Here is a 19,816-nt window from a genome sequence, read left to right on the forward strand (position 1 = left end):
TTCTTGAGTGTCTCTTCAGTTTGTTCATTTCTAGCATATAGAAACATTACTGACTTATGTGCATTAACCTTGTATCCCGCTACTTTGCTAAATTTGTTTATTAGCTCTAGTAGCTGTATCGTCGATTTCTCAGGGTTTTCTAGATATAAGATCATATCGTCTGCAAACAATGACAGTTTTACTTCTTCTTTTCCAATTTGGATGCCTTTTATTTCTTTCTCTTGCCGGATTGCCCTGGCTAGCACTTCCAGCACAATGTTGAATAACAGTGGTGACAGCGGGCATCCTTGTCTTGTTCCTGATCTTAGAGGGAAGGCTTTCAGTCTCTCACCATTGAGTACTATGCTGGCTGTGAGTTTTTTGTATATGCTCTTTATCATGTTGAGGAAGTTTCCTTCAATTCCTACCTTTTGAAGTGTTTTTATCAAAAACGGATGTTGGATTTTGTCAAATGCTTTTTCAGCATCTATTGAGATGATCAATTGATTTTTCCGTTTTGACTTGTTAATGTGTTGTAATACATTGATTGATTTTCTTATGTTGAACCATCCTTGCATGCCTGGAATAAACCCCACTTGGTCATGGTGTATGATTTTTTTAATGTGTCTTTGGATTCGATTTGCAAGTATTTTGTTGAGGATTTTTGCATCTATATTCATTAGGGAGATTGGCTGGTAGTTTTCCTTTTTTGTAGCATCTTTGCCTGGTTTTGGTATTAGATTGATGTTAGCTTCATAAAATGAGTTAGGTAGTGTTCCATTTTCTTCAATGTTTTGAAAGAGTCTGAGTAAGATTGGTGTCAGTTCTTTCTGGAAAGTTTGGTAGAATTCCCCTGTGAAGCCATCTGGCCCTGGGCATTTATTTGTGGGAAGATTTTTGATGACTGATTGGATCTCTTTGCTTGTGATGGGTTGGTTGAGGTCTTCTATTTCTTCTCTGGTCAGTCTAGGTTGTTCATATGTTTCCAGGAAATTGTCCATTTCCTCTACATTATCCAGTTTGTTGCCATACAGTTGTTCATAGTATCCTCTTATAATTTTTTTAATTTCTTCAGGATCTGCAGTTATGTCACCTTTTTCATTCATTATTTTGTTTATATGGGTCTTCTCTCTTTTTGATTTTGTCAGTCTAGCTAGGGGCTTGTCGATCTTGTTGATCTTCTCAAAGAACCAACTTTTGGTGATATTTATCCTCTCTATTGTTTTTTTGTTCTCTATGTCATTTATTTCTGCTTTAATCCTTGTTATTTCTTTTCTTGTACTTGGTTTAGGATTGGTTTGCTGTTCATTTTCTAGCTTCTTCAGTTGATCCATTAGTTCTTTGATTTTGGCTCTTTCTTCCTTTTTAATATATGCGTTTAGTGCTATAAATTTCCCCCTTAGCACTGCTTTTGCTGCATCCCATAGGTTTTGGTATGTTGTGTTCTCATTTTCATTCGTCTCTATATATTTAGCAATTTCTCTTGCTATTTCTTCTTTAACCCACTGATTGTTTAGGAGTGTGTTGTTTAACCTCCAGGTATTTGTGAATTTTCTAAGTCTCTGATGGTTATTGACTTCTAATTGTATTCCATTGTGGTCAGAGAATGTGCTTTGAATAATTTCAATCTTTTTAAATTTATTGAGGCTTGTTTTATGTCCCAGCATATGATCTATTCTGGAGAAAGTTCTGTGAGCACTAGAAAAGTATGTGTATCCTGGTGATTTGGGATGTAATGTCCTGTATATGTCTGTTAAATCTAATTCATTTATCAGATTGTTTAGGTTTTCAATTTCCTTATTGGTCTTCTGTCTGGTTGATCTATCTATAGGAGAGAGTGATGTGTTGAAGTCTCCCACAATTATTGTGGAAGCATCAATTGCTTCCTTTAGTTTTGCCAATGTTTCTCTCATGTATTTTGTGGCACCTTGATTGGGTGCATAGACATTTACGATTGTTATTTCTTCTTGCTGAATTGCCCCTTTTATTAGTATGTAGTGGCCTTCTTTGTCTCTCAAAACATCCCTGTATTTGAAGTCTCTTTTATCTGAGATTAATATTGCTACACCTGCTTTCTTTTGGCTGTAGCTTGCATGAAATATTTTTTTCCATCCTTTCACTTTCAGTTTCTTTGTGTCCCTGTGTCTAAGATGAGTCTCTTGTATGCAACATATTGATGGTTCATTTTTTTTGATCCATTCTGTGAATCTATATCTTTTAATTGGGAAGTTTAATCCATTTACATTCAACGTTATAACCGTGAAGGCATTTCTTGAATCAGCCATCTTATCCTTTGGTTTATGTTTGTCATATTTTTCCCCTCTGTCTATTAATATCCTTTATTGTACCCATACCGAATCTCTTTAGTAGTGAACCTTTCTCCAAGTCTCTCTGTCCTTTCTTTGTTTCTCTGTCTGTAGGGCTCCCTTTAGTATCTCCAGTAGGGCAGGTCTCTTGTTAGCAAATTCTCTCAGCATTTGTTTGTCTGTGAAAAATTTAATCTCTCCCTCAAATTTGAAGGAGAGCTTTGCTGGATAAAGTATTCTTGGCTGGAAATTTTTCTCACTCAGAATTTTAAATATATCGTGCCACTGCCTTCTCGCCTCCATGGTGGCTGCTGAGTAGTCACTACTTAGTCTTATGCTGTTTCCTTTGTATGTGGTGAATTGCTTTTCTCTTGCTGCTTTCAGAACTTGCTCCTTCTCTTCCGTGTTTGACAGTGTGATCAGTATATGTCTCGGAGTGGGTTTATTTGGATTTATTCTATTTGGGGTTCGCTGAGCATTTATGATTTGTGTATTTATGTTGTTTAGAAGATTTGGGAAGTTTTCCCCAACAATTTCTTTGAATACTCTTCCTAGACCTTTACCCTTTTCTTCCCCTTCTGGGACACCAATGAGTCTTATATTTGGACGTTTCATATTATCTATCATATCCCTGAGGTCCATTTCGAGTTTTTCAATTTTTTTCCCCATTCTTTCTTTTATGCTTTCATTTTCCATTCTGTCATCTTCGAGGTCACTGATTCGTTGTTCAACTTCCTCTAGTCTTGTACTATGAGTGTCCAGAATCTTTTTTTTTTTTTTTTTTTTTTTTTTTTTTTTTTTTTCAAAGTACATGCAATGCTTTTATTTTAGACGTGCCAGGAAAGCTATTTCAGAATTGACTACTTTCAAGCGAGCAGCTGTATACAGATAACAAAAGCAGCAACATCTTGTTACAGCTCAGCACACAGCATCCAAAGCAAACAGGCATGAGACAGTGCATATTTATGCAGCATTAAAACCATATGAACAATACACTGCAGGGGGAAGTGAATGGGGGTGGGGTAGGGTGGAGTGGAGGAAAAAATGGAAATGAAAGGCCAGTGTTTCCCAATGCCATCAAATTTCTCATTTGATAGCCCCATCCAAGTGCTTCAAATATAGTGCATTATGATGAAAATGGCAAGCAAGGATGGAAATAGCTTATCTGTATACCTACCTAATACTAAGTTTGGTCAGCATGTATTTTCACAGGCCTTTCTTTCAAAGGTAAGCCAGTCTGGGCATCTTTTGAATTTATTGTTTAATGATGTTACTTAACTCAGACTTTATACTCTCTTGATATATGCAGTGAATTATTTGGTACTTTTCTTTTTAAAATAAAATGCTGCATGTTTTAATAAAAAAGTATACACAATAATGATCAATATTAAAGGTTTTAATTCCTGAAATATAAAACCATAGTTTAACTAAATACTAATTATTTAAATGAAGATTTAAGTATATTATAAACTGTAACTAGCAAAATATAAGCATGTAGGTATTTAAACTGAATATTAACATTTTAACTAATAAAATCAGTATTATTACTTTGAAAGGGTTACTTACTATTGAGCAACAGATAGTGCAGAAGATACCTTTTTGACATAGTTTTCTAATAGTTCTTAAAGGGATTGTTTGATACTATTTAAAGTACTAAAGTGTTAACAATAAATGTGGCATTATAAAATTCCTAAAAAACTGGGAAATGTTTTACCCTAAATATTACCTTCCTGTATTATTTCTGCTTATACTTTTATGTGATACATTAACTCATACAGAATGTGATATAATCATACTAAATATAGTTTCAATTGTTTTTTAAAACAGTATCAACATTTGAAGATTAAACCATACTACATATAATGGCACTGCTTATTTTGACCTGGCATTCCAGCTATTTTTTCTTTGGTAAACATTTCCTCTTATAAGAATAATTACAGATTAGTGATAACATCTATGTGTTTAAGATAAAACATTACTCAAAACGTTCAGGTCATATTTTTTCAAGAAGAAATTAAATCAGTTGCAGACAGGAATAAGCTATATCAAGATCATATACAGAATGAAAATAAAACAGAGTTAGGGATGGGACAGGAGAAAATACAATTGTAAGGGTATTGGTTCTGAAATAATCTATTACTATTATACAACATAAGCAGTGTCACCAAGCTGAGGATATTTTCTTTCATAAGTATATCAGGTCTCTATTTCCTCTGTGAAATTCTGCATACACGATGTGTAGTCATTTAGTACACGGGGATATTAAAATATTCATGGCGTCGCTCCTGCAGGAGATCTGCCTGCTCAATGGCCTTGAGGACATTTTTCTTGGATGTTTCCTGAACTTCCCCTCCCAAGAGAAACTCATCCAAAATAAAATAAGCCTTCTCAAAATTAAAGATGATATCAAGTTCACACACACTGCCAAAATACTTGTCAAGTAATTCCACGTAACGATGAATTATTTCCAAGGTAATTAGTTCATTGTCCTGATCCTCAATAGCACAGCAAAAATACAGACTAGCATATCTTTTGTATACAATCTTCAGATCTCGCCACTCAAGAAAGCTGCACATTTTAGGTTTACGCGCTAAGACAGTTTGAACAAGTTCCCTTGTGATTTTTTTCTTCTCTTTGTCTGACAGCGGGACATACCATTTCTGCAGTCGAAGCTTTCCCTGACGACTAAAAAGCAACATAAACTGCATGGTGGGCGCGAGGCGCGGGCGCGGCGGAGCTTGGCCAGCAGCTGCGGCGGCGGCTGAGGGGAAACCCCTGTCGCCGTGTTGAGGAGCAGCCGTTTTGCCCAGAATCTTTTTAATTTGTCAACAGTTTCTTTAATTTCCATAAGATCATCCATTTTTTTATTTAGTCTTGCAATGTCTTCTTTATGCTCTTCTAGGGTCTTCTTGATTTCCTTTGTCTCCCGTACTATGGTCTCATTGTTCATCTTTAGTTCTTTGAGTAGCTGCTCTAGGTGCTGTGTCTCTTCTGATCTTTTGATTTGGGTGCTTGGGCTTGGGTTATCCATATCGTCTGGTTTTTTCATATGCTTTATAATTTTCTGTTGTTTTTGGCCTCGTGGCATTTGCTGAACTTGATAGGGTTCTTTTAGGATTTGTAGACCAATTGAAGTCCTTATCTCTAATTTATCAGATCTACAGCTTCGTGGAGTACACTTTCTCTAACTAACCAGCAGGTGGCGTCCACGAGCCACCTGTTCTCCACAAGCCAGTTCTCCCCTGCTTAGCCTTTTTGGTGAGTGGGGGAGTGAGTCTTGTGGGGTCCAATTGGTGTACCAAGCTTGCGTGTGTAGTTGGTGTTGCCTGCCCTGTATATGGGGCGTGTTTCTGGGCAGTCAGGGAGGGGGGGATGGCTCTAACAATCAACTCTCCCTGGTGATTCTAGAGTTTTAAGGCTGCTGCAATAGTCTAATCCTTCAGTTCAGTCCTGCCACAGTTTGTCTCTGCCACTGACCCACAAGTCCTTGGTATTGGCGTATGGCTCCTGAGACTTGCAAGTGGGCCCCTCTTCCAGGCTGTGCACCCCCTGGTCCTCTGTTGAGGGATGACTGTGCTATGTCACAGGTGAGTGCCGTCCCCCCAGGGCAGTTCTGGGCTGCTGGGCTGTGTAGGGAGGCTCCCAGTCTGTTGAAATGATGGCTGTATGGGGCTTTGTTAATTCACACGGCTCTACGTTCCCAACTCTGGGACAATCAGCTGAGGTTGCAGGGAAGGCTAATGTCCACGCCCAGTTTTGTGGTGTGTGCCTATTATTTGAAGCACTTCCGTCACACTGGGTTGTCTGGGGCAGTTCTGGGCTATGGGGCTGGCATTGGGCAGGAGTGTTTCCTGTCCACCAGGATGATGGCTGTGAGTGGACACCCCCCTTTTCTTGGGAAGTTGTGGTGTTTAGTGAATTTTCTCAGCCACTGGATTATTGCGTTTTGTCTCAGAGCTCTCCTAGTTCTGCTCTTGACTTGACCTGCCCAAATTGCAGGTCTTTGAAGCTTTCTGTATTGGGCTTCTTAGAGTAATTGTTTTAGAAAAAGAAAAAAGGATTAAAAAAAAAAAAACAAAAAAAAAAAACGGCCCTCCTCAGAGATCTAATGGGTTATTGAAATGCTAAGAGACAAAGCAACCAGGGCCATTAAGGAAAGGTCCACAGGGCAGAGAGATCAGCTTTTCTTCAGGATTTGCATATGCGCCTCAGGGCCTGAGCTCAGGCCTGGGCTCTGCCCTTCCCCCTTCTATGTTCACCAGAACTCCAAAAATCCTCCGCTTTTATTTTGGAGTTTTTCGTGTTGTTTTTTTTCTATGCCTGTCTCCTCTCTGCTGGGCTGGCTGCTCTCAGATTCTCTGGTGTCTGGTCTCCGTCTATCTATGGTTGGAGTTTGGATCAGCAGAATGAGTTTCCGATAAGGGCTGCCACTGCAGTTCTCCCTTCTCCTTCCCGGAGCTGACAGCCCCTCCTCCCACGGGACTGAGCCTGGCAGGGAGGGGCGCGGGTCCCCTGGCCGCAAAACCTTACAGATTTCGCTGATCTCAGCAGTTCCACGTTTTCATGAGTGTTGTATGAAGTATGCCCAAAGTCAGATTGCTCTGTGGTGTCCAGTCCACGCAGTTCCTGGCTTTCTACCTACTTTCCTGGAGGAGTAACTAAAACATACAGCTCACCAGTCTGCCATCTTGCCAGTCTTGTCCTATATCTTGATACCTTATATTTCATGTCTGTGAGTTTACATATTATAATTAGTTCCTATCAGTGAGACCCTGCAATATTTGTCTTGATGTGTCTGGCTTATTTCACTCAGTATATTGCCCTCGAGGTTTTTTCATCAACCCATTTTTTTTTTTTAAGATGGTTTTGTTCACACACCATACATTCCATCCTAAGTAAACAATCAATGGATCTTTGTATGGTCACATACTTATGTGTTCACCACCTTCACCATTATATAAGGGCATCTACATTTCTTCCACGAGGCAGGAGAGAGAGTCAAAGAAGGTAGAGAGGCAAAAGAAAGAGGAAAAAAATGACAGCTAGGAAGCAGCAAAAGGAAAAATAACCTTAAATCAAAGTAGAGTAAGGATTCAGACAATACCACCAATGTCAAGTGTCTAACATGTCTCCCCTATCCCCCCCTCTTATCTGCATTTACCTTGGTATATCACCTTTGTTACATTAAAGGAAGCATAATACAATGATTCTGTTAGTTACAGTCTCTAGTTTATGTTCATTGCATCCCTCCCCCAGTGCCTCCCCATTTTTAACACCTTGCAAGGTTGACATTTGCTTGTTCTCCCTCGTAAAAAAATGTTTGCACATTTTATCACAATTGTTGAACACTCTAGATTTCACCAAGTTACACAGTCCTAGTCTTTATCTTTCCTCCTTTCTTCTGGTGTCTCACATGCTCCCAAACTTCCTCTCTCAACCGTATTCATAGTTATCTTTGTTCAGTGTACTTACATTGCTGTGCTACCATCTCCCAAAATTGTGTTCCAAACCACGCACTCCTGTCTTCTCCTATCACTCTGTAGTGCTCCCTTTAGTATTTCCTGTAGGGCGGGTGTCTTGTTCACAAAGTCTCTCATTGTCTGTTTGTCAGAAAATATTTTGAGCTCTCCCTCATACTTGAAGGACAGCTTTGCTGGATATAGGATTCTTGGTTGGTGGTTTTTCTCTTTCACTATCTTAAATTCCTTCTTGCCTCCATGGTTTCTGCTGAGAGATCCGCACATAGTCTTATTAAGCTTCCTTTGTATGTGATGGATTGCTTTTCTCTTGCTGCTTTCAGGATTCTCTCTTTGTCTTTGACGTTTGATAATCTGATTATTAGGTGTCTTGGTGTAGGCCGATTCAGATCTCTTCTGTTTGGAGTACGCTGAGCTTCTTGGATCTGTAATTTTATGTCTTTCATAAGAGATGGGAAATTTTCATTGATTATTTCCTCTATTATTGCTTCTGCCCCTTTTCCCTTCTCTTCTCCTTCTGGGACACCAATGATATGTACATTCTTGTACTTTGTTTCATCCTTAAGTTCCTGGAAACATTGCTCATATTTTTTCATTCTTTTCTCCATCTGCTCCTTTGCATGTAGGCTTTCAGGTGTTTTGTTCTCCAGTTCCTGAGTGTTTTCTTCTGCCTCTTGAGATCTGCTGTTGTATGTTTCCATTGTGTCTTTCGTCTCTTGTGTTGTGCCTTTCATTTCCATAGATTCCACTAGTTGTTTTTTTGAACTTTCGATTCCTGCCTTATGTATGCCCAGTGTTTTCTTTACAGCCTCTATCTCTTTTGCGAAATCTTCTCTAAATTTTTTTAATTGATTTAGCATTAGTTGTTTAAATTCCTGTATTTCAGTTGAAGTGTATGTTTGTTCCTTTGACTGGGCCATAAGTTTGTTTTTCTTAGTGTAGGTTGTAGTTTTCTGTTGTCTAGGCATCTGACCTGCTAGGCCACCCCAATTGGCTTTTCCCAGATGAGAACAGGCTCAGGTCACAGAAGGAGGAAATATTCAGTATCTGGTTTCCCTGATGGCTTTTCTTAGAGGATTGACACGCCTGTGCTTTTCTGCCCAGCAGGTGTATCTGTCATTCTGTCACCAGCTGGTGTAAGGGGGTGTGGCCTGTGGCTCTCCTCCCCCAGGCTTTGGGGTCTGTACGGCAGGCAGTAGAGCTGGGCCCCTCCCTTTCCTCTTGGGAAGCTAAGCCCCCTCCAGAAAGGTCAGCTGCATATCAATAAGTTCTTTGTGTCTCTGACTCTGCTGATCAAAGTGTTTTGATTTTAAAATGGCTGAGGCTATCTTTACTGCAAAGCGCTATGGGCTGAAAACAGCTGAGGTTTTCTCCACAGAGAAAGGGACAGAAAATCTCCCAGGTTCACCCATCAACCAGAGATAACACCCGATCCTCTGGGTTGCCTGTCCTGAGACAGATATGTGCCCCGACTTTCCCAAGATCAGTTGTCACCAAAAGTCTCTGTGTGCTTGTTGAGGATTCGCTGTCTGTATTGAGTGGTTAATATTAAAACCCCAGTTGGAGCTGGGCTGAGAGAGTGCTGCTCTCTAGCACTGTGAGGCTTCTGTGAGGGAGGGGCTCTCGGCTCTCAGCGTGGGTCCATGGTTTTTACTTACAGACTTTATGCTGCATTCTCGGGCATTCCTCCCAATTCAGGTTGGTGGATGATGAATGGACAGTCACGTTTGTCTCCCCGCAGTTATTCCAGGTTATTTACTAGTTTTTTGGCCCTTTATGAATTGTTCCAGGGGGGACTAACAGTCTTCCACTCCTCTCTATGCCACCATCTTAGCTCCTCTACATGTATTATTTTTATTACAATAGTTGCAAAAGGGTGATTCTCCCTCTATTCCTTCTATATTTATTAGGCAGCATTCTTTTGTAAAGAAGAGATTTTCTTCCCCCATCCCTTATTTATTTAGTCTGACCAACTGGAGTCCAGCACCTCGACCGGAAGTCTCCACTCCTCCATTTCCCTGATAGGGAAACTGAGGCCCAGAGAGGCGGGCCAGGTCACAGGAGTCAGACCAGAACTGGGCTCCTGATTCCTGGCCTGGTGCTCTTTGCACTACATGACATGGCTCAGAGCAGACATCGGGGGGAAATAAGAGGGACAAGGCATCTGGATGAGGCCCCAGTCCAGCCAGCCTGGCATCTGCGTCTCTTGTGCTACCTGAGGGTTTACAAAGTGCATAGCCACTTCTCCAGTGCATTTCTTTTTTTTTTTTTTTTTTAATCTTCATTTTATTGAGATATATTAACATACCATGCAGTCATACAAAACAAATCGTACTTTCGATTGTTCACAGTACCATTACATAGTTGTACATTCATCACCCAAATCAATCCCTGACACCTTCATTAGCACACACACACAAATAACAAGAATAATAATTAGAGTGAAAAAGAGCAATTGAAGTAAAAAAGAACACTGGGTACCTTTGTCTGTTTGTTTCCTTCCCCTATTTTTCTACTCATCCATCCATAAACTAGACAAAGTGGAGTGTGGTCCTTATGGCTTTCCCAATCCCATTGTCACCCCTCATAAGCTACATTTTTATACAACTGTCTTCAAGATTCATGCGTTCTGGGTTGTAGTTTGATAGTTTCAGGTATCCACCACCAGCTACCCCAATTCTTTAGAACCTAAAAATGGTTGTCTAAAGTGTGCGTAAGAGTGCCCACCAGAGTGACCTCTCGGCTCCTTTTGGATTCTCTCTGCCACTGAAGCTTATTTCATTTCCTTTCACATCCCCCTTTTGGTCAAGAAGATGTTCTCCGTCCCACGATGCCAGGTCTACATTCCTCCCCGGGAGTCATATTCCACGTTGCCAGGGAGATTCACTCCCCTGGGTGTCTGATCCCACGTAGGGGGGAGGGCAGTGATTTCACCTTTCAAGTTGGCTTAGCTAGAGAGAGAGGGCCACATCTGAGCAACAAAGAGGCATTCAGGAGGAGGCTCTTAGGCACAACCATAGGGAGGCCTAGCCTCTCCTTTGCAGCAACCATCTTCCCAAGGGTAAAACCTGTGGTAGAGGGCTCAACCCATCAAACCACCAGTCCCCTATGTCTGTGGTCATGTTAGCAACCATGGAGGTGGGGTAGGCGAATACCCCTGCATTCTGCACAGGCTCCTCAAGGGGGCACTGCATCTTCCAGTGCATTTCTATCAGTCATCGGAGCCATTCCTCACAACCACTGTCTGTGGTAACCGCCTGGGGGGAGGCTTAGAGAGGGACCAGGCCTCAGGTTTTCATTAATAACTCAGGAGAAGACTCCAAAACCAGTCATCTCTGACTCCATTGTCACTCCACCACCACATTTCCTCACTATTGCTGCATCTGTGTACTATGTGTGCCATTTACTTTGTATTTTCCTCTAGATTGTTTCCTAGTTTTTTTTGCTTGAATAAATGCCTTTGAAAAGGAATGTATATATCACTACAATATCTGCAGAATTATGGTTTTGTCTTGCTATTTATGTCTTTTTCCAAACAACATTAAAACAAGCATACAACTGTTAAACTTTTCTAACTATGTCCTAATAAAAGGGATTATAGAGATTTATGGGAGGTAGCAGACCCCCATGCTGACAGATGCCCCCACAGCCTCCTCACACAGGCTCAGCCTCCTGGCCTGTCCCTCGACTTGTGGTCTCATCTGGATCTCTGGGCTCAAAGTATGGCTGGACCTATCTCCCTGCCTACAGCCAGGGTGACATGGGTGACATTCAGGAGAAACACCAATCCAGCAGCTCCAAGGAAGTGAGCAACAATTTAAATCTTTACTTTGGGTCCTTAAGAATTCTAAAGGAGGCTCCATTCACAACACATTGACCAAACTTCTTGGCCACTGTCCCAGTTACTGTTGTCTGTAACAAATCTCAAAACTTAGCTGGCTAGAGCAGCCATGTGAATATACTCACAGCCTCTGTGAATCAGGAATTCTGACAGGCAGAGAGGGAATGGCTGGTCTCTGCTTTGCCATGTCTGGAGCCGCAGCTGGGAAGAGTCGATAGCTAAGGGTCATGTGACAGCAGGAGTCATCTAAGGCTACCCTCACTCGTGTTTCTGGCAATTGATGCTGGCTGTCTGCTGGGACCTCAGTGGGGCTATGGCCCAGAGGACCTTCTTGTGGCTTCTCCACGTGACCTCACAGCCCGGCAGCCTCTGGGGTGGGAGATTAATGCAAGCATCCTTTGAAAATACAGTCTATCACAGCATCCTCTCCCTGCTTCGTCATGCCCAAATCCTACTCATCCATTACTCCAAGGTAGCTGCTTCCTAATTTCTCTGTTTCTGCCTCAAACCTCTCCCAAGATATTTCACAAACTCAATCCGCTTGTCTGTAATAGCCAAACAACAACAACTACAACAAAAACACCCCTTAATGGGAAAATGGTACGTTTACATATGGAATCAGTTAAAATGAGTGAATTAGATCCATATGCATCAAATGGATAAATCTCAGAAACAAAAGATCAGTGAGAAAAGCAAGTTGTGAAAGGAGACAGGAGTGGCTCTACCACAGAGCCTGGATTCTGGAGCCCAGTGGCCGGGGTTCAAGTCCTGTCGGCCCCTTATTGGCTGTAGGAATTTGGGCAACTTCCTTAACTCTGTGCCTCAGTTTCCTCATCTACAAAATGGGCCTGATAATAGAACCTACCACTTGGGGTTGCTATGAGGACAGATGAGCTGATATTCATCCAATACTTGGAACAGTGCCTGGCACATGGGAAAAAATATGGAAATACTGGTGATTCGAAAGTTTAAAAATGTGCAAAACAATGGTGTGCGCTGTGCATGCCACATACGCAGTAAAACTATAAAGACGTGCTTAGAAATAATATACAACAGATTCGGGCTAATGGTTTGCTCTGGGACAGGAGAGAGGAAGACACAAACAGGCAAGGATAGACAGGGCCCTTTGGTTATAATTGTAATCTTTTTTTTTTTTTCTTACTTTAAAAAAATCAGCAGCAGCCATGGCGGTAGTATATTTCCCGTCACATTTTTTTTTCAAACACCTCCTCCCTGCACCCACCTCTGTATCATCTACCGTCCTGTCCCTCTCCTCGGCTTGGTGAAGAGCGGGGTCAACATTCGGAGTCAGGCAGGGCCGGGTGTGAATTCTGTCGCTGCTGAGGGTGTCCTCCTCTTAGAGCTCAGGGGATTGTCATGGTCACCTTTTGGCATTGCTCCGAGGACTAAGAGGAGGGTTTTGTGACCAGGAAGGGCTTGCAAATGTCACCTAATTCCAGGGATGATGTGATGTGGAACCGGCGAGCAGCTGCTTGGTCACATGACCCGCGAAGATGGCGGGGTTGCAGGGGGCGCGCTGTCTAAAGGGGCGGGCACTCCGCAGGGCAGCCGGCAGCTGCCGGGAACACTGTGGGCTCAGTGTGGCCCACGCCGATCTGCTGATTATTCCAGGGAACCCAGGAATCTGATTTTCGTGGGAACATTCCCCTAAGTTTCCACCCCTGATGGCGACGCTGCTGCTTGCCATTCCTCGAGCCCCCTCAGCCGCACCTCCCTGGACCTCAGACCCCCGGGCGGTACTGAGGGCCTCAGGCCATGACCTTTGACCCCCTCTCCACCCGCAGTGAAGGGGAGTGGGATTTCTACTGGTGCGACGTCAGCTGGCTCCGGGAGAACTTCGACCACACCTACATGGACGAGCACGTGCGAATCAGTCACTTCCGAAACCACTACGAGGTGAGCTGGGTGGGCTGGGGGGAGGCGGAGACCGGGAGACGGAATCCACCAGCCCGTGGCCCCTCCCACTGGTTTGGGGGGCAAAAAGACCAGAAGAGGAGGATGTAAGGGAATTTGTGGGTACGTGCCAGGTGGGGAATATGTGGACTAGATCTAGGAGGAACTAAATCATTTGAGGGTATCAGGAGCCAAGACCTAAGGAGCAGGCTGGCTTGGGTGGAGATTTGAGGTCACAGGCTGGCTGCACCAGAGATATGAGGGGCAGACTGGTTTGGGGACAAAGACCAGAAGGGTTGCATGATGCTTGGGGATTATGGTGATTTCAGGGTGGAGACGAGTTGGAGAGTCTGGGGTCTAGAGATGGGAGGTCCAGGAAGAACTGGAGGGCAAACATGGGCCTGGAGGAGTCCGTGATGTTTTAGAAGGCTAGTGCAGCTTAATGATTAAAAACATGAACTTCCAAGTCGGACGGGCCTGGGGCAGACCCTGGCTGTGCTGCTTGTTAATTGGATAACTCTGGGCAACTGACTTATGTTTCTGAGCCTCAGTTTCCTCACCTGTAAAATGGAGATAATTATAGAACATCAGGTTCTCAGTCTAAGTTGCTCTTACTGTTACAGTTATTTTGTGGGCCAGAGAATGGAGGCCGGGGGAGGGGGTAGCAGTCGGTGGGATGATTGTGTTGGGAGGTGGAGGGGGACAGTGAACGGTAAGCGCCAGTGGCCTGCCCTGTCCATCCCTCTGCCCAGCTGACCCGTAAGAACTACATGGTAAAGAATCTGAAGCGGTTCCGGAAACAGCTGGAGCGTGAGGCGGGAAAGCTGGAGGCAGCCAAGTGCGACTTCTTCCCCAAAACCTTCGAGATACCCTGCGAGTACCACCTGTTTGTGGAGGAGTTCCGCAAACACCCGGGCATCACCTGGATCATGAAGCCCGTGGGTGCCCAGTGCTGGGATGGGGTGGAGAGGAGGGGGGTGGTCCAGGGGGTCAGAACAGCCATCTCTCAGGGCACATCTCGGGACATGGCTCTCCTGGGAATTCAGCTTTAGCTGCACTGTCTGCGTCTCCTGAGGGGCAGACTTCATCTCTTCTTGGCAATGTGTAGGCACAGTAGCGGTGACTGCCGGCACGCAGTAGGTGTGCCATAAGTTTTTACTGAATGAACAAGTGATCCTCAGGACACCCAGGCAAGGTGTCCAGGGCCTCGCCAGAGTTCAGATCCCTGCCTGTCTTCATGATGTGAAAGAAAATGATGTCTGGCCTTACCTGCATTACCCCAAGTCTCATGATGCCCCTGGGGTGGAGGTGTTACCAGCCCCATTTTAACGATAAGGGGACCGTGGCTAATTTACTCAAGCAGTCCATAAATACTTAATGAGCCTTGCCAGGTGCCAGGCATAGAACTGGGTGCTGGGAATACAGCCCTCAGCAAGTCAGACGTGAATCTCTGCCCTCTCCTCATTGTCTGCAGACAATGAGCTAAAATAGGATGCAAGTGGGTGACAGTGGTGGTAGTGTTATTAAGGCAGACTTGCTGGGAGACGGAACCGCAGGAAGATCATACCTAGCTGGGCAGGTGCTGGGAAGTCAGAGCTGGAAGGCGCAGTGAGGAGGGCTCTGGAACCAGCGCGGTGGGGGTGAGGTGGATGAGCAGTGGAGCCACCCGGGGCAGGTTCCAGCTCCCAGCATTATCCTCCCAGACAAATGGTAATTAGCGCTAATTAGCAACGAGCAATCGCATATTAAGTTGATTCCTTTCCCAGCCCACAGCCTTTGTGAGCAGCAGACAACTGCTGTAATTAAGAGGAGGAATCTTGGCTCTGTTTGTGTGTGTGTGTCTGTCCCCTCCCCCGAGTCGCTGAGTCACCCTGCCTGGGGTGGGGTGTGGAGAGTGGGCGCTGCTAGCTTCACTGGCCTGGGTTCTGATTCTGGACAAGGGGGATAACTCTGAGCAGGTTGCTCAACCCTCTCAGTCCATTTCCTCATCTGTAGGATGGAATTAACGAGTGTACCTTCCTTACGGAGTTGTAAGAGAATTGAACGGAGTTATACATGTAAAGGTCTTGGCACTCAGATGCTCAATAACAGACATTTTTATTCTTATTTCTGAGATGCCAGCCAACACCCTCACTTCTCTCTGCCCCTGGGAAACACTAGGTCAGAGCCTCTCAGACTTGAATGTGCCCGGAAAGTACCTGGGGATTTTGTTAAAATGTAGACTGATTCTAACCAGCTCCCAGATGACGGCTTTTTATCCAGGGACCCTGCCAGAGCAGCGAGGCTATGGAGCAGGGCTTCTCAGGGTCCCCTGGAGGCTTGTTAAAGCACGATGGCTGGGCCCCACCCTCCAGAGTTGCCCATTCAGTAGGGTCTGGGGTGGGACCTGAGAAGTTGCCTTTTTAACAAGCCCCCCTGCTGGACTGGGGACCACACTTTGAGAACAACCGGGCTAGAGTATTAGGTCTGGAATCCTACTGGTTGGATTCCTTGGGAGAGTGGGTGATGAAAAAAAGGGGGACATTACCCTAAAGTTGGAAAACTTTACCCTAAAACATTACCCTAAAGTTGGAAAGCTTTTTGTGACCCCGTTGGTCCCCACCCACCCACAGACCAGAGTTTCACCCAGTTGCAGTGGCCATTCTGTCACGTGGACACCAGGCCTGCCTTTTGCCCTCAGTGTCTCCTCTGCACGATTTCCCCCGGGCCTGCTGAGTCTTCATCTTCCTCTTCAGTGAGGGGACAGCAGCCCAGGGAGGGGTCGCCCCCTCCACGCCGCCCGGTGGGATCCCCTCTTCACACTCCACCTGAGCCCCAGCCCCTCTGGGAGTTTTGCTGTCTCTCTCGGGTAAGAAGAACAGGCCCTTGGGTTTGGCGTTAAAAAGTCCAGCCTAGTGTAAAAATACCATTGATCCAAACTTTTTCCCCAGCTGAGCCTTTTTTCCCTTCCACCAGCTCATGCCAGTCTGTTCTCTGTGAATCCAGTAGGCACAGGTGGTGCAAAATTGAAGTATGGTTCATTCTAACAATCCATTCAAATATTGTTTTCTGGTCCATATCACATCTTTTTAATTAAAAAATCATAATTCAAAAATATTTTCCTCCCAATCATCAAGTCAGCTCGTTGCTCCTGAAGGCAGCACCATGTTTAGCCTATGATTTTGTGTACCCCCTGGCACTTTGCAAGAGATGCATGAACCCCAGCTTCTGAAGCACAGAAGCTGTGCTCCTGGCTGGATGACTGTGGGCAAAGTGCTTGGCCTCTCTGTTCCTTGGTTTCCACAGCTGTAAAATGGGGCTAATATCAATGCCTACATCAGAGGTTTTTAGAAAGCTTTCCTGAGGTCATGTGTGTAAAGGCCAGTGCGTGGCACACAGTAAGCCTCTGACTGGTGTTAGTGTTACTGTGACTCATGCTCCTAAAGTTAGCGTTCTGGCTCGCTCTGGTTTGGGCATGAGTCTCCGATTTGGGCAATGCTCCACAGGGAAGGCTCACTTCTGTGGCAGCCTCCACGGCAGCAGCTCAACTGAAGGCTGGAGGATTTGCCTCCAAGCTGGCACACTCGCTTGGCTGGCAAGTTGGTGTTGGCAGTTGGCTGGGTGCTCAGCCAGGGCTGAGGACTGGAAGACTCAGTTTTGCTCTCCATTTGGGCCTCTCCATGTGACCTGGGCTTCCTCCCAGCATGGTGGCTGGGTTTCAAAGGCGACCATCCCCAAAGAGTGCTAAGTAGAAGCTGTATTACCTTTTATGACCTAGCACTGGAATTCACAAATCAGCACTTCTGCCATACACAATTAGTCAAGACAGTCCCAAAGGCTCACCCTGATTCAAGGGAAGCCACATTTTTACCTCTTGATCGGGGTTGGGGGTAGTAAGGTTCTGGAAAAGCATGTGGGACTGGAAATATTATTGCAATTGTTTGTCACAACTGCCATCTGCCAGAGTTGGATATTAGGTGATTTCCTATCTTAATAAGACTGAAATGTCATCGTGCAGGAAGTTTCTTTTTCATTCTTTAGGATTATGCTCTTAAGAGGGCATCTCCTGGAAGGAATGTGTCAGTTGATAACAATGGCTTAAACAATTAAGGCATTTCAGTATCTCATGTAACAAGAAAATTGGAGGTGGGCAATTCCAGTCTCCTTCTCTCCTTCTCTTTGTCCACTCTGCTTCCTAAATGTGTTTTCTTTTTCCTTTTTAATTTTTATTGGGATTTTTCAGATACCATACAATTATCCAAAGACCCAAAGTGTGCAATCACTTGCCCCTGGGTACCCTCATACAGCTGTGCATCCATCACCACACTTAATTTTTGTTCAATTTTTAGAAACTTTTCATTACTCCAGACAACAAATAAAGTGAAAGATGAAAAAAGAAAAAAGAAAAGAAAACTCGAATCCTCCCCTGTCCCTAACCAAACCCCCTCAATTGTTGACTCGTAGTGTTGGTATAGTACATTTGTTACTGTTCATGAAGAAATGTTGAAATACTACTAACTGTAGTATATAGTTTGCAATAGGTATATATTTCTTCCCTATATGCCCCTCTATTATTAACTTCTAATTGTATTGTCATACATTTGTTCTCGTTCATGGAAGTATTTGTACAGTTGATCATGGACATTGCCCACCATAGGATTCAGTTTTATACATTCCCATCTTTTGACCTCCAGCTTTCCTTCTGGTGACATATATGACTCTGAGCTTCCCCTTTCCACCTCATTCACACACCATTCGGCACTGTTAGTTATTCTCACATCTTGCTACTGACACCCCTGTTCATTTCCAAACATTTAAGTTCATCCTAGTTGAACATTCTGCTCATACTAAGCAACCGCTCCCCATTCTTAAGCCTCGTCCTATATCTTGGTACCTTATATTTCATGTCTATGAGTTTACATATTATAATTAGTTCCTATCAGTGAGACCCTGCAATATTTGTCCTTATGTGTCTGGCTTATTTCACTCAGTATATTGCCCTCGAGGTTTTGTCATCAACCCATTTTTTTTTTTTATATGGTTTTGTTCACTCACCATACATTCCATCCTAAGTAAATAATCGATGGTTCTCTGTATGGTCATATATTTATGTGTTCACCACCTTCACCACTATCTATATAAGGGCATCTGCATTTCTTCCACGAGGCAGGAGAGAGAGTCAAAGAAGGTAGAGAGGCAAAAGAAAGAGAAAAAAAATGACAGCTAGGAAGCAGCAAAAGGAAAAATAATCTTAAATCAAAGTAGAGTAAAGAATCAGACAGTACCACCAATGTCAAGTGTCTAACATGCCTCCCCTATCCCCTCCTCTTATCTGCATTTACCTTGGTATATCACCTTTGTTACATTAAAGGAAGCATAATACAATGATTCAATTAGTTAGAGTCTCTAGTTTATGTTGATTGCATCTCTCCCCCAATGCCTCCCCATTTTTAACACCTTGCAAGGTTGACATTTGCTTGTTCTCCCTCATAAAAGAACATATTTGTACATTTTATCACAATTGTTGAACACTCTAGATTTCACCAAGTTACACAGTCCCAGTCTTTATCTTTCCTCCTTTCTTCTGGTGTCTCACATGCTCCCAACCTTCCTCTCTCAGCCGTATTCATAGTTATCTTTGTTCGGTGTACTTACATTGTTGTGCTACCATCTCCCAAAGTTGTGTTCCAAACCACGCACTCCTGCCTTCTCCTATCACTCTGTAGTGCTCTCTTTAGGATTTCCTGTAGGGCAGGTGTCTTGTTCACAAAGTCTCTTATTGTCTGTTTGTCAGAAAATATTTTGAGCTCTCCCTCATACTTGAAGGACAGCTTTGCTGGATACAGGATTCTTGGTTGGTGGTTTTTCTCTTTCAATATCTTAAATATATCACACCACTTCCTTTTTGCCTCCATGGTTTCTGCTGAGAGATCCACACATAGTCTTATTAAGCTTCCTTTGTATGTGATGGATTGCTTTTCTCTTGCTGCTTTCAGGATTCTCTCTTTGTCTTTGACGTTTGATAATCTGATTATTAGGTGTCTTGGCGTAGGCCTATTCAGATCTGTTCTGTTTGGAGTACGCTGCGCTTCTTGGATCTGTAATTTTATGTCTTTCATAAAAGACGGGAAATTTTCATTGATTATTTCCTCTATTATTGCTTCTCCCCCTTTTCTCTTCTCTTCTCCTTCTGGGACACCAATGATATGTACATTCTTGTACTTTGTTTCATCCTTAAGTTCCCGGAGACGTTGCTCATGTTTTTTCATTCTTTTCTCCATCTGCTCCTTTGCGTATAGGCTTTCAGGTGTTTTGTTCTC

General features: G+C 43.7%; 2 protein-coding genes across 4 annotated transcripts in view; one reads left to right on the forward strand and one right to left on the reverse strand.

The window, feature by feature from the left end:
• TTLL9 (tubulin tyrosine ligase like 9) overlaps window positions 1-19,816 on the forward strand; it is an 83,020-nt gene that overhangs the window by 38,100 nt on the left and 25,104 nt on the right. For 2 of the 3 annotated variants that reach the window (XM_037811289.1, XM_037811290.1), the window contains exons 4-5: window positions 13,409-13,520; window positions 14,270-14,455. In XM_037811289.1, coding sequence (XP_037667217.1) covers window positions 13,409-13,520; window positions 14,270-14,455 — 298 coding nt within the window. The remainder of the gene's footprint in view (window positions 1-13,408; window positions 13,521-14,269; window positions 14,456-19,816) is intronic. The other variant, XM_037811291.1, reaches the window with a different exon arrangement.
• On the reverse strand, window positions 3,098-5,086 carry LOC119515396 (AP-1 complex subunit sigma-2-like). The gene has a single exon (XM_037811292.1). The coding sequence runs from the start codon at window positions 4,991-4,993 to the stop codon at window positions 4,532-4,534; it is 462 nt and encodes a 153-aa protein (XP_037667220.1). The 5' UTR covers window positions 4,994-5,086; the 3' UTR covers window positions 3,098-4,531.

This window comes from Choloepus didactylus, chromosome 19 (genome assembly GCF_015220235.1).
Source record: "Choloepus didactylus isolate mChoDid1 chromosome 19, mChoDid1.pri, whole genome shotgun sequence".
NCBI classification, from domain to species: Eukaryota; Metazoa; Chordata; class Mammalia; order Pilosa; family Megalonychidae; genus Choloepus; species Choloepus didactylus.

Coding starts and splice junctions, on each gene's coding strand:
- LOC119515396 (XM_037811292.1), bottom strand. CDS start 4,993: ATGCAGTTTATGTTGCTTTTTAGTCGTCAGGGAAAGCTTCGACTGCAG.